Source organism: Mus caroli, unplaced genomic scaffold (assembly GCF_978045245.1).
Source record: "Mus caroli unplaced genomic scaffold, Mus_caroli_1 scaffold_1, whole genome shotgun sequence".
Classification (NCBI taxonomy): domain Eukaryota; kingdom Metazoa; phylum Chordata; class Mammalia; order Rodentia; family Muridae; genus Mus; species Mus caroli.
The window spans coordinates 48571557-48592002 of NW_028227256.1; the positions used below are offsets into that span (position 1 = coordinate 48571557).

A 20446-nucleotide genomic window follows, 5' to 3' on the forward strand; every position below is an offset into this window, starting at 1 on the left:
AGAATTGATCAGTTTTAGTCAATAAAATTGTGTATCACCTTTGATAACTCTATTTAAATCTTTCAGACCTTCTAGGGGATGTGTGCGCCACCGAACAGTGATCAGGAAAGATGACTACAGATACAATTCCTCTCGTTAACACAGGTTAACACCTACACCGCAGTAAAGCTGCTCTGGGCAACAGGGAGCCACTCACAGGATGTGGCTACTTAACGCTTACATTTTAGGGAACTCTAAGTACAGCAAGCCCCTCAGTCGCAGTGGTACATAAACTACGTGTAGATAGTGGTCATTCTCTAAAGTTACAGAATATATTTGTCACTGTGGAAAGTTTTGGATGAGCTATACTACAGAACAAAATTGGTCCCTAACTTGAGATGGTTCAACTTGGGAATTTCTGACTTTACGATGGTGGGAGAGCAATGTGTACTCAGTAGAAACCACACTTGGCACTCTGATGTCGGGGTGCATCAGTGGGTACGGGGCAGGCGAGCACAGGGCTCAGCTGGTCACGCCATTGGGACTGGACCGTATGGCTAAACTGTGAAGCTCAGTAAGTTAGGTATGGTAAATGCACTCTTGGCATAGATCTTCTCAACTTATGATGTGGTTTACTGGGACACAACTCTTATCAAGTGACAAAGGGTCTAACGTGGGCCGGGCACTGACTGCAAAAGCCCTATGATGAAAAAACCTCACATGGACAAAGGAGAACCACAGAAATGACTCGTTCATCTTATAAATAAGGGGAGTCCTGGCTGACTGTAATCCACCTCAGGTAGGGCTACCTAAGAAGGCAGCTGCAGCCATGTTTACTCCCTGACGCCTTGCTCTCAGCAACCCATCTGCCAATCTCGCCCTCCAAATAGAGCCCGTAGCAGTTTAACAGGGCAAGAACCTGCCTTTCCTCACTTCACCTTCCCAGTTTTCTATGTCAAATAAAATAAACGCTTTATCAACTATATCAATCACAGACTGCCAACAGTTTTCACACAGTTCTACTTGAACTTGGAGAAGGGCGCAAAAGGCTACGAAAGTCTTTTTAAAGCTATGATTTATGTGGGGTTTTAAAGGTCATATTTTATTGAGTTGGTTAATTAAGTTATTGAGTCATTAAGTGGTTAATCTAATAATGCTAATTAGCCATATACATAGTATCAACTTACAATTCTTTGAAGTGTAAACTCATAGATTTTCTTTCCAGCATTTGCTCTAAAGAATTTCCTGTATTCCCTGCGTACCTTTAAAAGGAAGTAGACCGAGGGTTAGCATGAGGCCGGCAGGTGCTCACAGTGACGTAACTCTTTACAAATCAAAGTATAGAGAACATGCATATTTACAAATGTCCTTTCTAGATTGATGCATACTCAACCAGTGACAGTGACGGCAGAGGAAAAACAAACCGAGTGAACTGACACATTCCATCCTATTGGATCTTACACAGCTTCATGGTGGCCTGAGCCCCTTGACAGGAATAACTGCAAACTTCTCACAAATTGAGCACATTTTGTAAAATGTTATATAACGTAATTTCTCCTTCAGATGCTTTTGGGAAGATTATCTGAAAAACTAGATTGAAATTTCCAAAAATCCTGCCTAAAAACACAAGACTTCACTAGTGCACAACAGACATGAATGCGGCTAAAAATAAGAAATGTAGAAGCCTTTGGGCTATCATTATCTTTCATTAGAGCACATCAAGCGTTATACTTATTATCATGGTACTTAAGACATCCTGCCATTTTAAATATAAACTTTCCCAGAACTAATGTCAGAATCTACTTCCCATATTAATGTCTAATAACTAAGTAAGGTGTTTACAGAATTAATGAGTGATACCGTTAAATATGGAAGCTCAGGGGAACATATAAAATATTTATTATCACCTATTTATGAATAGGAGTTAGAAATCAGCAAAACATTAGTCTATCTGTTTATCTTGATGTTCTATATATTTTTCTCTAGCTTCCTTTTTTTTCTGGGCTTAAATACATATACTTAAAATATGTATACAACGGGAATCTGTGAAATAGAAACCTATGAGCCAAATTCAGTCTGCAGATAAATATTCTATACATGTGTTTTAAAATTCAAAACTTCACACAACAATTTAGGTTGCAGGCTTCTCTTAAAATGTTCTAAGCTCCAATAACAGTGATCCCCATTTCTATAGGACAGTGAACAGCAGTGGGTTTTGATGAAGAGATCTGCAGGCTCCACACTGCACATACCCAATTGCTCCTAACCAGTCTGCTGCCTTCCTCTTCTGTGCTACCTGCCTGCCTTAAGTGTTTGAGCCCCAGGCCGTTCAATACAACATAGAATATCTAAAGTTTACATTTTGACATATGCAATATATAGGCAGTCCTTCCTTTAATTCATGTGCTAGCTGCCATTTCTCTTTCAGCCATGGGATTGTTAGATTTATAAACATTTCAGACCTCCAGCTTATAAGGGTCAAGGGGCATAGAGAAGAAAGGCAAGTTAAAGAGAGGCCTGTTATGTGGGGCATACACTTAAGGCGTTGCGGGAGGTCTATGCCATGCAGCCGTATGTATCTCACGGTATCTGAGCTCTGTCAGCACATCTTCTGATATTCCACAGGACAGATGGCTGCTCCCCAAATAAAGCTACACACAGTGAAAACCTGGCACCATCACAACTTCTCACACTGGGGACCTTCCTGCGCATGAGGAATACTGAAAGGGTCCGGTTGTCCTTATTTATGCAAGCAAATGAAATCATTTCAAAGGATAAAAGTACTGCTCACATCAGTGTAACTTCTTTCCATGACAAAAAGGACAAATTTACTATAATCTTAAACTTCAAAAAATACTTAATCTTTTTCATAATAATAATAATAATAATGGAAACATAATGAGATGCTTCTGCTCTGTTTCTAACCGAAGGGGGATGAGTGACAGTTAGAGCAAGCCCGGTTAATTCTGCAGAAATAACATTCACCTTGTCTGAATTTCCACTACCACTACTGCACACTTCCAGTGCAAAGATAGTTTGAAAGCATACCCACGGAAAGCACCCAGAGATCAGGATGGGGAGCGAGAATCTGGGCTCGATACTGCCTGCCTCCTTGCACTCATGAAAACTACGATGCGAATTAAGACACAAATAAAACGGGAAATGTTTCCCTTTGCTTGGCTTCCAAAAAGAACATGTAAAGAACGTATTCAGAACTTGTCAAATAAAAACATCTGTTAAATGCATATTGAAGGTACATCTGAATTATCTCATGAATACTCAGAATAATCAAAGGATGAGCAACTTAACCTTTTTTGGAGGAACTTTCAGGGGAAAATAGAGATTATTGAGAGCAATATTCAGGGAGATTTCTGAAGGCTGCTAAGATGCAGAGTCAATGGCTTCTTAGCTCATCCTCAAATATGTAGAAGAAGAGTTAATGCTACTGGACTAGATCAGAATCCTAAAGGGGAATGGTCTGGAAAGGACTTTGATCACCTCCAAGGGTGATTAGGTGCCACACTGTGTTGGTTAATTACGGAGCAGGAAGACCAGATCCATCCCTTTCCTGAAGGGTTTCAGTGCTTGCAGCCAAATTTCCTTCTTTACCTGTGTGTGCTTTTTCTTCCCAAATCTATCACCTGCCTTCATCACACAGTCTCAAAACCTTGTAGTTCTCTCAACTTCATGATCTCTGTCGTCTCATTCACTCTGCTCTGTGCTGAGCCATGATCACTTGGAAGAAAGCTCCCACTCTGGCCCTTAGTGGGACAGCACAGGCAGATAGATGGGAACAAAGCCTGCCACCCTGACGCTGGCCACTGAGGTTGGAAGATCAGCTTCCAACTCAAGGACTGCATTCTGCCTCATGATTTAAAAGCCCATAAATAGATGAAATAAAACTCAGGAAACATGTCTAAGATAAAATATACTTACTGCACAATACTCATTATTTAAAGAGATTAAAATCACATTAAAATGAGAAAATTAGTGGGTAATTGTTTCTTGGCCTTTTTTTTTCCTTAACATGAAACAAAATTAGTCAAGATGACATGTCATAAGACTGCAGACAGCAGGAAGCGCCGCCAGTTTTCTTGGGTTAGTAGGTGCGCGAGGCTTTACCAGGGCAGGAGAAGTCATGGAGAAAGTACCTTCAGTCCAAGCCAGTAAGCCCAAATCACAGCAACTGCATGCTTACGCCTAGCCTCCTCCTTCAAGCGTTTCAACTCCCTCCGTGCCTAGAATGTTTTAGATAGTAAATAAGAGACAGCCCAATGCAGACCGCACAAATGACCAGAGAAAAGATCCCCCCACCAAACAGGAGAGCCATTATTTGAGAAGAACTGCAGCATAGCAGAGGAACACTCATTTCAACTCAAGGATCCGATGTGGAGGGGTACAGCGGCCTGGATTTCAGTGCATGGAGAGTCACTTCCAGGCAAGGTCAACTATGTGGCACCCAAAAGCATTGCATCCTCATTTCCTTTCCTCTTCATTCTCCCTTGTCCCAACTCCCTCTGCGGGTTCTGTCACATTTCCTCAAAGCCCGTAAGGCATGGTCTCTCTAGACTTGACTTTACTATGATGCTCTCTGATATTTTTATTTGGATGAATTGAAAAAAAAGAACTGTGTAAACAGCAATTTGGAAAACCACAAAAAGTAAAGGTTGTGCATGTGAAGTGCAAGCGAAAGAGTAAGGCTAACAAAAACACCGGCGTCCTTTCCGGTTTGAGCTAGAAGCAGGATGGAAAACTGAATTGCACTAGGGGCAAACCCAGCTCAGCGGCAGACTGCTTACCTAACATTCAGAAGGCCCTGGGATCAGGCCCTCACACTGCCCAAAACAAATACATTTTGACCAGGATCCGAAATAGTATAACACACTAAAAACTGAAATCAGGCAAAAATTGATAGAACTGTCAGGTTAAAAAGATGACTGGGAAACCAATCTCAGGCACGATGTTGCCCAAGACAGAGCAGGCCGGGCACTGCCTTTTGAGACATTTCATTCCTGAGACTGGAGAAGGAACAACAGGACCAGCATTTCTGCTGGTTCACTTCCCTAAACTGGCTAAGGAACTAGGCTGAGTTTTACAGACTTTGGAAAAAGCACAAAGGAACAATGTTGGTCAGTCTCTGGGAACCTTTCTGTGGAGCCTCCAAGGCTGAATTCTTCTCAAGAGATGGGCTTACAACGCTGACAGGGTAGGCATTAGTAAAAACACACACGACTTGGTAGAGTTCTGTGTTTCTAACACATTTTAAGCAAAGACGACTTGATTTTCTAGGTTAGAAAATCTCTTGTTCCTTGGGGTGTGTGAAATGCTCACAGAGCCCAGAGTCGGCCTGGGCCAGTGAGTTGCAGGGGGGCCTTTGTTTCTGAAAACAAACAGCAATGCTGACATTCCTGGGACTCTTCCCTGGCAAGTATGGCTAGCCTCACGTGAACACAGATTTCTGTGAAATCTCGGATGATCCTTCCCTGTACCCGTGACACCATTGGCTTACAGTCACCAACAGATGCCACATTCAGCCTGAAATGCAATTTCATTCAAGGATTAATTCTTGTAAAGCATGCGTTACTGGCATTATTCTGTCAACACACTATACAAACTGATTCAAACCCCAATTCAATGAACATTCTCCACATGCCCCCCCTGCATACAAGTATCCCTAAGATCTGGCCAGCATTCAATGATGAGAGACAGTGGGCACTAACCATGCAAGTTAATTTAGAGAATTAAAAAAAACAAAAACAAAAACAATCTATGCTTGAGCCTTATTAGTGATGTTATGTTTTTTGCTCTGTGCATGCCAAAGCTTCCACGGCATACTACTGTCTAGCACCCCCGTTTTTTTATTAATTTGGCTGCTAGATCATGCACTGAGGTACTACTAACTGCAGTCATTCATCCCTGCTATGCTAGAGATCAGGGTTGGTTCCTGCAGAATTCCCGGGCTCAGTGATGGGAAGTGTGCATCCAGTACCTTCGATCCAAGCCAGTAAGCCCAAATAACTGCAATAGCGTGCTTATTCCTAGCCTCGTCCTTCAGCCGTCTCAGCTCCCTTCGCGCCTGTGGTGCGTTTGAAAAGGAGTTACAGAAAGAGTTAAGGCAGGGAAGATTGCTGCTGCTTCCCAATGGAGACAGAAAAGGAGACAGACACCAGTCACCACCGATGCCGAACGCGAAAGCAGGTGCCGCCACCCACACCGAAACGCTGCAAAGAGCAAGAGGCAAATGTGCTCAAGCCAGTGAATCATTTTCTGCCTAAGTCTGAAGGTCTTCGGTTCTGCAGTTACCCCCAACTCAACCACACCCTCCTCAGGGCCTCTGGCCTACCTGGGTGCCATGCCAGTACGCCGCGATGGTGGTAGCTGCCTCCTTACAGCGCTTCTGATGCTTCAGCTCCCGCAGAATTTTTCGAGCCTATGGTAGAGAAATCATCCCCATGTACCCGTTTATATGTGTATGAGTGTGTGTGTATACTCACATACACACTCCCCCACACACACTCACACACACTCATACACACACATACACTCACACACACACACACACACACACACATATTAATTTAACTTACACACAATTAAATTAACTTAACAGTGAGTAGAAAATAGTTTCCAAAAAGGTAACAGTGCAAACGCACATGGCCCAGTGAGAAGCTGCTGTGAAAAGCAGTGCATGTCTGGAGACACTGGCACGTCAGGGTGGCCTTCCACCATGGGTGGGACATGATAGGGAGAATATGGCCACACCAAGGCAGGCTGCCATTCATAGAAGGTAGACAGTCATTCTCAGATGATGGCCAGAGTTCTATATGATTCTCCAAAAGTCCTCTACGTCTCTTTGCTCATTCTGTCAGAAGTCACTGTGGCTATCCTTTCAAATCAAAAGATTTTTGTTTCTTGTCCACACCAGTGATGACTTTTTAGTAGTTGCCCAAGCTAGGAAGGCACCTACCTGGCTTGGGAATAAGCTTTGGGTCCTGCCCTGGGGGTCTCTATCCTACAAACTGACCAGTCCCAGAGCCTACAGCCTACAGGTCATAGGCCACATTGACTTGGATAAGCCCTTAATCTGGACAAGGCCTATACCAAGGCCAATCTATGCAACTAGATTTGTAGCCCAGCCTGTACCATTTCAAGAAGCTGTAGACTGACCACAACCTCAAAGTATTCCTTTTGCATCTAAAACATTCTAGGTAGGAAAGCAGTCAGAAGAATCCTGGAGTAGGACTGGAGGGTTCTGGGGTCAGTAAACTTTTTCTGTAAAAAGTAAGATTAGTGAGGCCTTGAAATGGCAATAAAAGGAGAAGATTGTGTGTGTGTGTGTGCACGCGAGTACCAATGAAAGAGGAGGTCAGGAGAGGACGAGTAAATATCACAGCTATCAGACTCCGCTATTATGGACCATGGACCAAGAGTCTAGAATAAATCAACATGGTCATGTCTTTATGTATGGATATCAAAATACATAGTTCATATACTTTTCACATGCTCTGAACTCTTTTCTGCTTTTTGTTTACTATAAAAACATTTGTTTTTATATTTGTTTCACACTATCAAAACCGTTCTTGGCTTGCAGGTTGTATGAGCCAGAACACAGGCTGAAGTTTGCCTGTGGCCCAAAGTTCACTGACCCGTGAGCCAAGCCTTAGCTGGAAGGATCTGGAACCAGTGTAGCAACTGTGCCGGTGACCCTCTTTCCTCTTATGAGAGCCCTGGCTACAGCCAGGAGCCTTCAGTCATTATGAGGCAGCTGCAGGGGGTCATCACTGGAAAGATGTGTGGCTAAGACCCACAGGACTCAGGCAGTGGCTGTGAGACAGCTTTCTAGACAATATGCTTTTCTCAAAACCACCGGGCATGAGGATATTAAGATGATATACAGTGTTATTTCAGGGACTTCCTGCTTAGAGAACAAAGTCTTGAAAAAAAAAATAAAGCGGATTAGAAGGAAGCAGCCAAGACATGGTCACCGGGGTTCCCTGCATGGCCCCATACTATTTACTCTTTCCATGAGGCTGTTTACAGAACAGGTGGAGATGAGGAAGCTTCCCCTGCAGAGTGAACCTGAAGACGTCACCCTTTATGAAGATCCCCAGCTCCCACATGCATAAAGCACACTTACTGAAACTCACCTTCCAGCCCCGGATGTACGACTGAATCACCAGGGCTGAACTCTTTATCTGCTGATACCGCTTTTGTTGCTGCAGAATAAAGGGAAGCTGTGAATAGCTGTATCTGCATAGCTAAAAGGTAGACCTTGCAAGGCCAAAGAAGGGGATCTGTTCACTCTGAGCGGTGGATGCCTGATCATCCACAACCCTAGAAACTGAAAGGTTAGACAGTCCAACACTATTACAGTAAGTCTGCAGTCCACATGAAGGATGCCGATCTTCCATGCTGGGAGGCAGCCTTCCCCACACTGCCCACCATCAACAGAGCATTCTGAGTTCACCTATATGCTTTGCACCTACTTTTTGAGAGTAATCTCTTCTTGGCATCATTTTCACCAAGCACCTTACTGGGTCAGCCTACCTCTAACCATCAGGTTACTTTTAGATTTCCTATTCCTACTCTACTTCAAGTTGGGAAATCAGGGTATCAGTTAAAACAAAGTGTAGACAGAACCCTGAGAATGTGTGAGTCTAACTCCATCCTCACCCATGAGGACAGGCTGTGTCAAAAGTCAACAGTGTGAAAGGCACTCAACTACACTTTGGCTCAACAAGCTCCATGACCACTGGCCTTGCTATAGAGTTGATGGCTTAACACAGTGAAGCTGCTAGAGCACTCCCTAGAAAAGTATACCCTTCCTGTTTTTATTGGTTTGGAATGGATGTTGGGGAGTTGGCAACTCTGAGGAAAATGCAATGAATTTAAAAAACACTAGTCAGGCTGTTAACCTTTCACTGTGGCACATGATAGTTGGCTGCTATTCTCATGACATCTGAGAGCCTAGGCTTCATCTGGATCTTCAGAAGTATTGGAGAGAGGTAGGGAGTATAGATTTTGGCTTGAAATATCCCTCCAAAAAAGCTGAGCAAATCAAAGAGAGCAAACCAGTAAGCCGTACTCTTCCATGGCCTCTGCATAGTCTCCTGCTTCTGAGTTCCTGCCCTGTGTGAGTTCCTGTCCTGACTCCCTTTAATGATGAACTTGGGATGTGGGGGTGGAATGCTAAGTAAACCCTTCCCGCCCAAGTTGTTTCATTTACTGTGTTGATCACAGTAACTAGACAAGATACCTACTTTCCCTTGCTAAAGGTGAACTTTATCAAGTCAGGAACCAGGTTGTGGGTCCACTCTGCTAAGGCTGTTTGTAGAATTTAAGGCAGATTAATTCAGGACCCGTTCAAGCTTAAACTTTTTAATGACTCCAAAATAAGCAGTGATAAAAAGTCTTTCTTGAAGACAGGTTATCTGTTAGTCCTCTCTTTCTCAGGCAAACAGAAAAGAGCATCACGAATGTGCAAGGCTAAGAAAGCATCACGAATGTGCAAGGCTCAGAGAGACCGCAGCCACCAGGCAGAATGACCACCGTCTACTTTGTCTTAGCTGAATGGACACAAACAAATCCAGCCCTCGAGTGTAGTCATTCTATGACTTGGACTGTGGCTGTGATCTTCCTCATTAGAACAAGCAACTAAAGACCCCACTGAAAGACCAAGCACATTTCAAGCTTTTTATCTTTTAAATATATTAATGGTTCCCCAAATTTGGGAACGCTATTATGTATTTCACGAAACTATAGATTTTATCTTGATTTTGTCTTATGGAAAATGTCTCCTCAGAAGCGGAGGGAAGCGTGTACTAAATAAGACCTGGCTGCAAATTTAATACATTTTTTAAACTTTGCATAGAAGCATAGAATGAAAACATTCATAAGCTGTGCTCTTTCTTATCAATGCAATTCATTTGCAAGAATACAACCTAAATAAATTTACGTGATGGTGGCGGAGGTAAATCTTCAGGTCCTTCTCAGACCTGTGGGATGCCTCCGACAAAGCAGTCAACCAACTGATAATGTTTCCAAAAAGACGCTCTATATTAACTAAGAAAATGTAATTTATTATCAACTCCTCCACAGTAGGGCCAGATATCCGAGGACTAGTGAAAATGCAGTCCTTTAGCCAGACCATAGTTGTACTAAAAGAGATTTCCGGCACTCTAGAAGTCCTCTATCTTCAATGCTGCACAATGTACGCAGCCAGCCAGTCATTTTAGAGAAATGATCCCATCACAGTGAAAGGATATGACACAGTCTCCTCAAACCGCTGGCAAGACCAGCGATAGATTTCCTGCTACATGCTTCCTGGAGATCAGTGCAAAGTAGGCTGCAGCACCAAATCCACACTCTGGAAATGTTTAGGCGCAAATCCATGCTCTGCCACTGACAGCTATGGGCAGGGTACCCAGCAACTCGGTGCCTTGTTTTCCCATGTTAAAAAAGGAGTAACAACCATTTCCAGAGACTGTTGGGAAATTTTAGCAATGTAAGTTACAAACACAAGAGGCACTTAGAGAATGTTGAGAAGTGAGCCTCGGGTTGTAACAACAGACTCACCGCATATCTCCTGTACCAGGCAGCAATCACAACTTGGCTTCTTTTCATGAGCAGAAAATGTGTACGACATTTCCATCCTCGATAAATCTTCTGAATGAGAGTGGCCAGGTCCTCCAGCCGCTGCTTCCTTAGGTCTTCAAGTTGGAATAACTAATAAAAAAAAAACAATAGACAGACTTAGCCAAAGTCGTCTAAACCTAATGGTGCACATGAAAGGAATTTGCAGGATGTCGAAACCAGCTACTTGAATGATATATGCTATAGATCACCGATGCATGAGGTAAGTACTTTGATGGATTCATAGAAGATCCTGGTCAGTCTGGGATTTAGATTCTCAAGTAAAGCATGCTCAACCAGGAAAGCACTATTGCTAATCGGTCCACAGAGGGCCAGAAATGCATGCTCTGTGAACAGACACTGGCAGCCATTTTTTTCTTCAACAACCCAAGTATTTCTCAAGTTCTCTAAATGTCCACTATCACTAAATCATTCGTGATATTAATTATACTTTATGCCTACCTGTTTTATACAAAGACTCCCAGAGACTCTAAGGAGGTCCACGAATTTGATACACTTTGAAAACTGTTTCCTTCCATGTTTTTCCAGCACCTTGGGAGCTGGATTTCTAAAAACTACTGTGTAACGAAGATGCTGCAAACAATGATGGGTCCTTCCAGTTGCTACAAATTAGAATCAGGGAGGGAGGGAGGTTTGATACAATAGTTTTGTCTTCCTTTCTTTCTTTCTTTCTTTCTTTCTTTCTTTCTTTCTTTCTTTCTTTCTTTCTCTTTTTTCTTTTTTTCTTTTTCGGAGACAGGGTTTCTCTGTAAAGCCCTGGCTGTCCTGGAACTCACTCTGTAGATCAGGCTGGCCTCGAACTCAGAAATCCATCTGCCTCTGCCTCCCTAGTGCTGGGATTAAAGGCATGCGCTACCACTGCCTGGCTTGTCTTCATTTCTTAAGTTTTTTACAATCTATCAGATGGCTTTGGTGTTATACAAATACCATCTCTTACTTGCTCCAGCTCTAAGACACTTCACTCAGATAAATTTGATTGTGGTGCCTCGGCAACTAGGCCACATGCACGGGAGGGATTCAAGTTCAGAGTGTAAAGGTTACGTACTGTCCGTGGGTTTCGGATGAATATCTTGGATCTCCCGAAGGAGTACTCTTCCATAGGAATCTCTAGCTCATTAAACAGAACCTCCACGCCAGACCTAGAAGAGTAAACAAATTCCAAATCAATATTTTTCCTGAGTTACAAAAGTGACTTGACTTCATTTCATATCATATCATACCACATCTTTATCATTACCACACAAATAAGCTACATTTGAAAAAATGATGTTAGGGGTGTGTGCGCATGTGTGTAGGTCAGGGACAACTTGTAGGAAGTGATTCTCTCCTTCCATGAAACTTAGGTGGTCAGCACTTTACTTGCTGATCCATCTCTCTAGGCTCAACACCGCGACACTGTTTAGAGTCACCACTCTGCTGGCAATCATCTTCTTTCTACCAAAGGATTGAAGATTTGCTTCCCCAAACTAAGCCAAATTAGTAAACACTATAAAAGCAAATCTAGCTTCAGACTATATACTGAAAAATAGAGGTATTTCTTGATTTCATTATCAATACAAAATAAGTCAATTAATGTATCAGTGCGGGCCAGGTGTGTGTGTGTGTGTGTGTGTGTGTGTGTGTATGTGTGTATCACTTGTATGCTTGGTGCCTGTGCACACCAGAAGAGGGCACTGGATGTCCTGGAACATGAGTTACAGATGCTGTGACATGTCATACAGACATTGAGAACCTAACCCGGGTCCTCTGCAAAAGCAGAAAATGCTCTTAACCATCGGGCCATCAACTCAGCCCCTCTCTTGAAACATTTTAATATTCCTCTCATTCTGCAGAGGCCAAGCACAGCCCAAAACAGTGATAAGTGCCAGACCAATGAGACGCTACAGAACACAGGCTTCATGTAGCAGGAACAAGGCCTTGACTTTGCTTTCAACATCAGTTTCTAAAACTAGGCTGGCTCCACCAACCTGTGGACTGCCTACCAGACAGGAATAAATAATGTTCCTTGTTATAACATGTTTAGCACAATATCCTAGAAAATAGTGGTGCACAGAAACAATACCCTGCATCAGAAATCAGACTACACTTCCATCTTCTCTATAGCTCAGACTCCATGTCTCATCATCACTCAATCTCCTATGAATGGTTGGATCCAGCTAAGAATGTGGGCATAAGCTTGGCACAGCAAGGTGAAAGTCCCCACGTGCCTGTCTCACCCATGAAGCAGGTATGCTGGCCCTCCTGCAGTATTCAGACTTCTACAGCCCCTCACAAACAGCAATTCTAACTGCTGAGAGTGGAGATTTCTCACAGGCCTGATTTTCTCCTGTTAACAGCTGCTCTCTAGCACACAAGTTCTCTCTGAATGTGGACAACTCACAGGCAACAAGGAACCTCTGAAAAGAAGGCTTGCAGTGCCCAGTATTTTGCTCTGGACTACGGGGATCAAGCAAGACTCATGGCCAAGCTGTATTCTTCAGTACAGCTTGACAAGCACAATGCTGATACTGAATCCCACCTGCTTCTCAAGTCTACTGAAGGACTGAGGCACATAGAGCCACAGGTAAGACCTTTACCTCACCCTTCTGTTCTTTCTAGGAACAAATTCTCTTGGTGAAAAGCAGACAGCTGAGAATAGCCATTCAAGAGGTCTCTTCTCTAACTGTCTATAATCTACAAAGTTCACACATTATCAGTTCACCATGTGTATACCCATAACAATTATAGTCATTCAAGTTCCAAGTGCGGACTTCATATGTTCCATTTTAATGTCAAAGAAAATCAACACCTCTATAGCAAGGTGAGGATTACTACAATGGTATCCTAATGAAAGCAGGTTTCCAACTTTACATACAGGCACCAAACAAAACAAAATCAAAAACACAATACTACTTGGATATTTTAAAAGCTGATGACTGCAAGAGCCAGAGAGTTCCTTACCTTGCTGGACCCTTCCAGTGAGGCCACGTTTGTTTGCAAAGCATCTTGTATCTTTCCAGGCAAGGTTCATAGGCCTGCCTGAAGGCATAGCCTGCCCGTCTCACTCGAACGTTCTCCAAAAGACCCAGGTACCTGATCTGATGGCATACGAGACTCTCATTGAAAATGTGAGCCGCCTTTTTATCATTTGGCTTGATGCACCTAAAACATTTCAAGTATTTTAGGTTTTAAACTCTGCCAACGAATCTTACCCAGTGATGTACGTCTCATTATTCCACAGAAGCCATTTACCATTCTTGGAAAACCAAATCATTTCTAATTATTTCAAACGATTTCATAGTAAACTAAGAATAAATACAATATTGTATATACTGCAAGTAAAAAAAAAAAAAAAGAACGATTAAGAGATTCAGTGGCATTGATGATTGTCAATGACATTTTGTTGAATGAAAGAAGTTTGAAAATGATGTACACTACATAACCTGAATCAGTATTGCTGTTTCCTCTGTGAGGTGGGGACCCACACAGAAGACAGGAATAAGGAACCCTTTAAGATCATGGATATATCTATGTATGTGTATGCATATATTCATTCTCCCTGAGCCTAGCCACTCAACTAGAGTGGCAGGCCAGTGACTCCGGGAGGACCCTGACTCCCCAGCACAGGGATGCTAGGCAGCTCCTGCTGTGGCCAGCTGTTTTTATGTGGGTTCTGGGGAATTCAGACTCAGATAGGAATGGGCTAACACACATATGTACATATGAATGGTGATAAGGCCATAGAAGACAAACCACTATGCATTCCTGGCCTTTGTTTCTTTGTAACAGAGCTCTTTGTTGCTTAGGAAGGACACCATCCCCAGCCTCCTTTGCCAGTACTTGGTATAGTAATATGACCAAATTTTAGTATCAAAGCAAAACTAATGAGCTCTAGGTCCTTAAAAGGAAGACGTTTACTCCTCCCTCCTTCCATTTGGCTTAGCAGTGGCTGTGGGTGTAGACACGGTGTCATCCACCTTTGAACAGAGAGAAGAAGAATACACTTTGGAAATGGCAGAGCCACAAAACACAAGGAACTTTCCTATTAATTAGCACAGATCTCTTACACTGCAGAGTCCTTACACAGAAATAAATGCCAGACTTGTGGAAATCATTATTAGTTTGGGATCACATAGCAGCTATCCATATCCTGACTACTAAAAAACAACCATAGTTGTGGCTACACAACTGTTAAGTGATCTTTTTAAACACACACTGCACACAATTAAATCTTATCTGGTTCTGTCTTGGATGTTTTATACTTTTCCTTTTACTACTTAAATCTACTCTATTCATTAATTTAACAAGGGCAACAGGCAAATCAATGGGAAAGTCTACCAAGTTGTGAAGTCTCCTATACATACGCTGAATTGGTTACTGATAAAGAGACCAAGGACAGTAAATGGTAAGAGTTTAGCATGTCTGGAATCAGGCTGCCAAGATCCTAGCAGCAATCCTGGGAGGACCACCTCACAACCTTGGGGGACACATAAAAACCAGACAACAAAGCACTCCCCAAGGTGATGGTGCCAAGGTCAACATCACAATTATAGACTAACGGAACTGTTCACCTCAAACCTGTGCGTATCACTTCGTGTAAATGGCGGCTCGAAAAATGCGAAAACTCTACTCAACCAAGACCAAGGAAAGCAAATGATCAGAGACCGATTTTCAAGACATGAGATTTTCCTCCCAGTATGTGCTCTAACTTGAGTAATTCGAGGCAGGGTGATATGCTTATTTGTGTTTCTAAGTGATACAAATATCGTGTAAATGATACACACATACAAAAAAATGTCATTCACTCTGGTTTCTCCCTAACTGAAATTCCAAGGGCAAGGATCTGATCAGACAGCAAATCTCCTACTGCTTCGAGAGTAAGTACACTCTATAAATTCTAACCCTAGTTGAAACTTCCTAAGTCCCAAGCAAATCACATCTAAGATGACCTTAGAAGTTGGAAAAACAAAACAAAACAAAACAGAAAAAAACCTCAACATCAACCAAACCAGTGACACTAGGGGCTTCATGAATATGAACTCAAGTCCCAGAAGCACCTGATGTAGTTCGGGTTCTTGGTCTGCAGGTTTCTCATCAGCGTGGCCACAGACGCCTTGAACTGGGAGCCTGCGGTGGGAGGTCTCTTCAGGTTGACCTTTGCAGGATTTCCTTCAGGAAACAGAGACTTGATGAGGGAGTGGCCAGCCTTCCACATGGCTTGAGACAGGTCCCGGTACAGAAGGTCATTGTTCTTGTCAACAAATCCTTCCACCTGGTAGAGCACCTGTGAGTGATAGTGACCGCACACGGGACTCACTGCTGGCTCACGGCACAGGACAGTGTCAAACAATGACGACACCCAGACTCCAACATCAGAAACCCCAGTACACTTGTCACACACTGATACTAAGTTTGCTTCCAGCTTTGAGTTCCATCTCTTGAAGATGCAAAAGGAATAAAAATAAGGTCTAAAATGTCCTTCAGCATTTGTAAGAATAAACTCCAAAAATGCTAACATAACACTTTTAAAGAATGTTAGATGGTTTTTGGTATGGGTATATGTCTGAATTTTTTTTTTTTTTTTTTTTTTTGGCTCACATGCCAGTCTAGTCTGTTTCAAAGTAGAAAGGGTTCGGAAACAGATAACACGGGCATTTTCAGACATCCTAAGCAACAGAGAAACGGAGCAGGAATGTAGCTTTTAATACTATGGGCCAATGAAGCAAAACAAAAGGCATCCTGAAATCAAAGGCAATCCAGGATTATCTCATTTTGAATAAATGCATAACTAAGGAATTCTCCTGTGAAGCTTCCATTCATATTTATAAAGGTAGCAATAACTCCAATCAATAATCCTTTCGAATAAAAATTAGCCTACTGTTTAAACTGTTTTATTGAGATCAACTTCCTCAAATACAGAGGAAAAGAATTTTTAACTAGGTATTTCCCCCAGTTTCTCTCAAAATTTCAACTGAAGAATTCTTGAGTTTTGCTAAATGTTTTGTGCTTTTAAAACCTTACAGTAGGCCTTTCTTCTGGCTCAATTTACCAACCCTTTATCTGTATTATTTGATAGAACAGCTTAAGAGCTAAAAATAATAAAATGACATAAAGACACTTTGTAGTGTTCATTAAGACTGCTGGTTTGTTTTCCATCTTCTTGTGTTAACAAGACGTAGCTCACCGTGGTCCAGGCTCAATTACCAGTGAGCACTGGCTGCCCTCACTAGTCTCCTATAGAAGCTGTGCTCAGCACACCCTCTCCCAGGAGGCACAGGAGCCCTGGGGACAACATCGTGGGCCTGGGGTGCTCCCCTGTACCTTGCCAGCGTAATGCTGGATTCTGAAGCAGCTGTGGGGCAGGGTTGTGTCGTTGAGAAAGCGGGAACACTTGCTCATCCTGCTCTCAAAGTGCTGGTGGGTGGCACACACTTGGTTCAGCTTTTCCAGGAAGGTCTCATCTGTAACAGTGCCGGGTCTCAGGCACTCTTCATCCAGCATGGCCAAGATTCCATTTGTGTTCTGGGAGGAAAGAAAGAAAGGTGTTTCCTTCCTTCTCTCCTTCCTTCTTTGCTAAGCTGCTCTAATAATTAGTCCTAATCATAACATCAAACACAACTGACGTAATTACATGTAAGATTCTGTTCAGCTGTAACAGAAAACAGAATCACAAAGGCCCCCAGAAGGCAGCTCCTTTTCAGAGTGACCCAGATGTGTTAGGGTTGGAGTATCTACCTTTGTGTCTCCGTCCCCAACAGGACCCAGAGTCACCTCACCCTCAGTACAAAGGAAGTTCACACAGTCAGAAAAGTGTGTGTGGGCCTCAAATCCAAAACCCAATCGGAGTCACAAGCCAACATGGTAGAATGGTGTCTACTTCAAGCTACTAATTCTGGCTCCACCTCTTGTCTTCTATTTGCTTCACAGCTTAGGAAATACATTGGTCTCATGGTACCAGACTGTTCACAGATTCAGAGTAAAGCTGGGTTTCTGGGGGACGGGAGTAGTGCTGTGTTTTAGGATGTTGTTCTCATGATCATGCAATCCAGTGCTGTTCAAAACCATTTTAGAATAAAACTCTTGTTCAACATAAAATATCTAACTGAGTATTAAATATGAGTGAAACTTTACTTGTATGCTCAGACTCTGTGATCATATTTACTTCAAGAAAGGCCAGCCCTAGACTGAACCAGAAATCAGGAATCTTCTACTTTGCTAACAAAGGCAGTGCACTTCCTGTGACTGTCCCCAAGGCCCCTAAGTTGCAATTCCAGAAACAATCCAAGCCACTGACCCTTAACCCCTCCCACTTCCACCAAGGCAAAGGTCCTGCCCTCAGAAGGCTATGATCTCCTCTGACCAGCATTTACTCATTCCACACAAAACCCAAGGGAAGAGCAGGCCCTCAAGTATGTTCACTACATCCCCAGAATAGACATTGTTGTTCACTGGTGCTGGAAGGAAGCACTTCCTTTGAGCTCTGGGTTCTTCCATGAACACAAGTTTCTTCAATCATTTGTACAAGGCATTTTCTGTGAGGTAAGTGGGTACATTTACATGCACTGCATTTCTCTCCTTTAAGTGCCTGCTGTTTGTGAGAGAAACATCTCATCAGGAAAGGGAAACCTCCACAGCAGAGTCCTCAGGTAACAAAATTTGCTTGGGAAAAAAAAAAACTTCAGGAAATATATGATTTCTGGATTTGAGGCAAAAGCTTGGAATTCTTTATGTAGATTGACAACATTCCCCTCCTAATGCTGGCCAAAGTTTCCAAAACAAAGTTTATTTTTTATCAGGAAGGAGAGATGATTTGGATTATTTACTGCTTTCCATGCTCAACTAAGTCAAAGTTCATGTTTTCGAGAGTATCTTGCATATTGATGGGAAAACACTGGCCAATCGTGTAATTTCCACAAGAGTTGATTTGAGCACAGCATGTTTGTTCAACACTCAGGAGCAAGAGAGCATTCTGGAAACACAACACACATCTCCTGGCAGGAGAAATAAGCCATGTACGCTGTCTGAAAAGACTACATTAAGGTCAGAAGTACAAGCAACCAACCCTACGGCGAGCAGAGGGGTTTCCTGTTTCCACATAAATGTGGCTTCCGACAGGTAACTCACTACAAGAAACTATACCATGGCCCCAAACCAAAAACTTACAATCAAACAGCTTCCTAAAAACTGCCCAGTAATTTTCCCCATTTTTATACTTTTCAAACTCATACACACTCTGAAAAATTCCAGGTTCTTGGCCACACTCACAGCATCCTCTCATACACTGAATCAAACCAAGGCCAGAAATGACCTGCTAATGTAGCTCAGAGGTTTGTCCCTCTTCCCTCTTTCTACCCTAAACTCAATGGTACAGTAGCACTGAACTGTAGGCATGAAATGGGCACACTGATGTGTTAAACCCCTAAGTGTCTGCTCTGGTCAGCATACACAGTACACAAATGCTAGTGGCCAAGAGGCTGTGACAGGGTAACAATATCAGGGTGTCCTGGCTAAGTACAATAATAAAAGCTGTCCATGCCTTCACTCAAGAGTAGAGAATGAGTACATAAGATGACCATAAAGTCTTCAAACAGAGTAGTTCCCAACACACAGAGAAAAGTGTAAAATAGGGATGCTTAGTGTAGAAAGGCAGTGAGATCATTTGCACAAGGTTAATTATGCTACTAAAAATTCCTTTAATACCGAAGTACTCACATTTTCTATTAGGTCACAAATGATAGCATTGTTGAAGTAGTCAATGTGAGTCCATTCTATGTCCTAAAAACAAAACCGAACAAAATCAAATCCATACAGCAATGCTGCAGTGCCACCTGAAAAATGAACCGCTCCCTGCACCCCCCACCCACCCACATTTCACTCTTAATCCGAAGTTCTCTCTTTACAGAACCAGAGCTGTCAACATCATCTTCCAGTTCTGAAAGCTTCCTCAACACAGCAGTCCACCACTGACATGAACCGATTGAAGCAATTGCCCTTGACCTGCCCCAAGGCTGCTTCCCATTCCACTCTCCCATCTGTCACTGTTTCCCATGCACTTCATGGGCTCTAAGCCAAATATTTACTCAACAGGCCCTTGGGTCAATATTGCTCTGTATATACTTATGATGTTTATAAGGAAATAAGGCAGAACTTGATCCCAGCAACTAAGATCTAGAGTTTTTGTCATTCACGAGGCAAAAGTAATTTTAGAATTAATACTAAGTTCTAACTCAGTTAACTATTTCATATAAAAACAGCCCAATGTGGGGAGAAAGTGTGTACCTCCACAGAGCACACCATGGGAAACCTACCCACAGAGCCTCTAACACTAACCAGTGAGGACTGCCTTCCTTCTCTGTCTGCCTAACTCCATCTCTGGACACAGACATTAGTTTTCTTAGGAGAAGAAATGTAATTCATATAATAAGTGAGGAATCTGCCTATATTCTCTCAGAAGTATTTCAAGTTATCCATACATTAACTTCCTGGCAGTCTCTGTAAGATGAGAAGACCGGAAGAGAATGATTCTTGATTTTGAGGGTATTTATATTACCAGAATGTTGCCAGAAAAGCACAAAACTTTTCTGAAGTAAAATGACCATTCTAAAACAAACAAACAAAAAGAAATGTTAACAGTTTGGTTTAATGGGTTGTTTTACTAAGCCACTGGGGGCTAGCAATTCGCTTAGAAAAATACACGCAGGAGTGCATGCATGCCTGTAACATTGGCACTCAAAGAGTAAGGCAGATGGATCCTGTATTTGGGATATCTTCAGCTACATAGTGATATACCTGTCTGAAAACAAGTATCTGAGCATTCATATGTATTAACGTGCAC

At 42.5% G+C, this 20446-nt stretch overlaps 1 protein-coding gene across 4 annotated transcripts in view; it reads right to left on the reverse strand.

Annotated features, from left to right (window-relative positions):
- Nucleotides 1–20446, reverse strand: part of Myo1b (myosin IB) — a 165422-nt gene that overhangs the window by 13221 nt on the left and 131755 nt on the right. For 2 of the 4 annotated variants that reach the window (XM_085837047.1, XM_085837050.1), the window contains exons 15-25: nt 19324–19386; nt 16933–17133; nt 15669–15895; nt 13573–13773; nt 11678–11771; nt 10555–10704; nt 8127–8195; nt 6323–6409; nt 5969–6055; nt 4131–4217; nt 1167–1241 (exon numbers count right to left, since the gene is read on the reverse strand). In XM_085837047.1, coding sequence (XP_085693173.1) covers nt 1167–1241; nt 4131–4217; nt 5969–6055; nt 6323–6409; nt 8127–8195; nt 10555–10704; nt 11678–11771; nt 13573–13773; nt 15669–15895; nt 16933–17133; nt 19324–19386 — 1341 coding nt within the window. The remainder of the gene's footprint in view (nt 1–1166; nt 1242–4130; nt 4218–5968; nt 6056–6322; nt 6410–8126; nt 8196–10554; nt 10705–11677; nt 11772–13572; nt 13774–15668; nt 15896–16932; nt 17134–19323; nt 19387–20446) is intronic. The other 2 variants (XM_021176602.3, XM_021176619.3) reach the window with 2 other exon arrangements.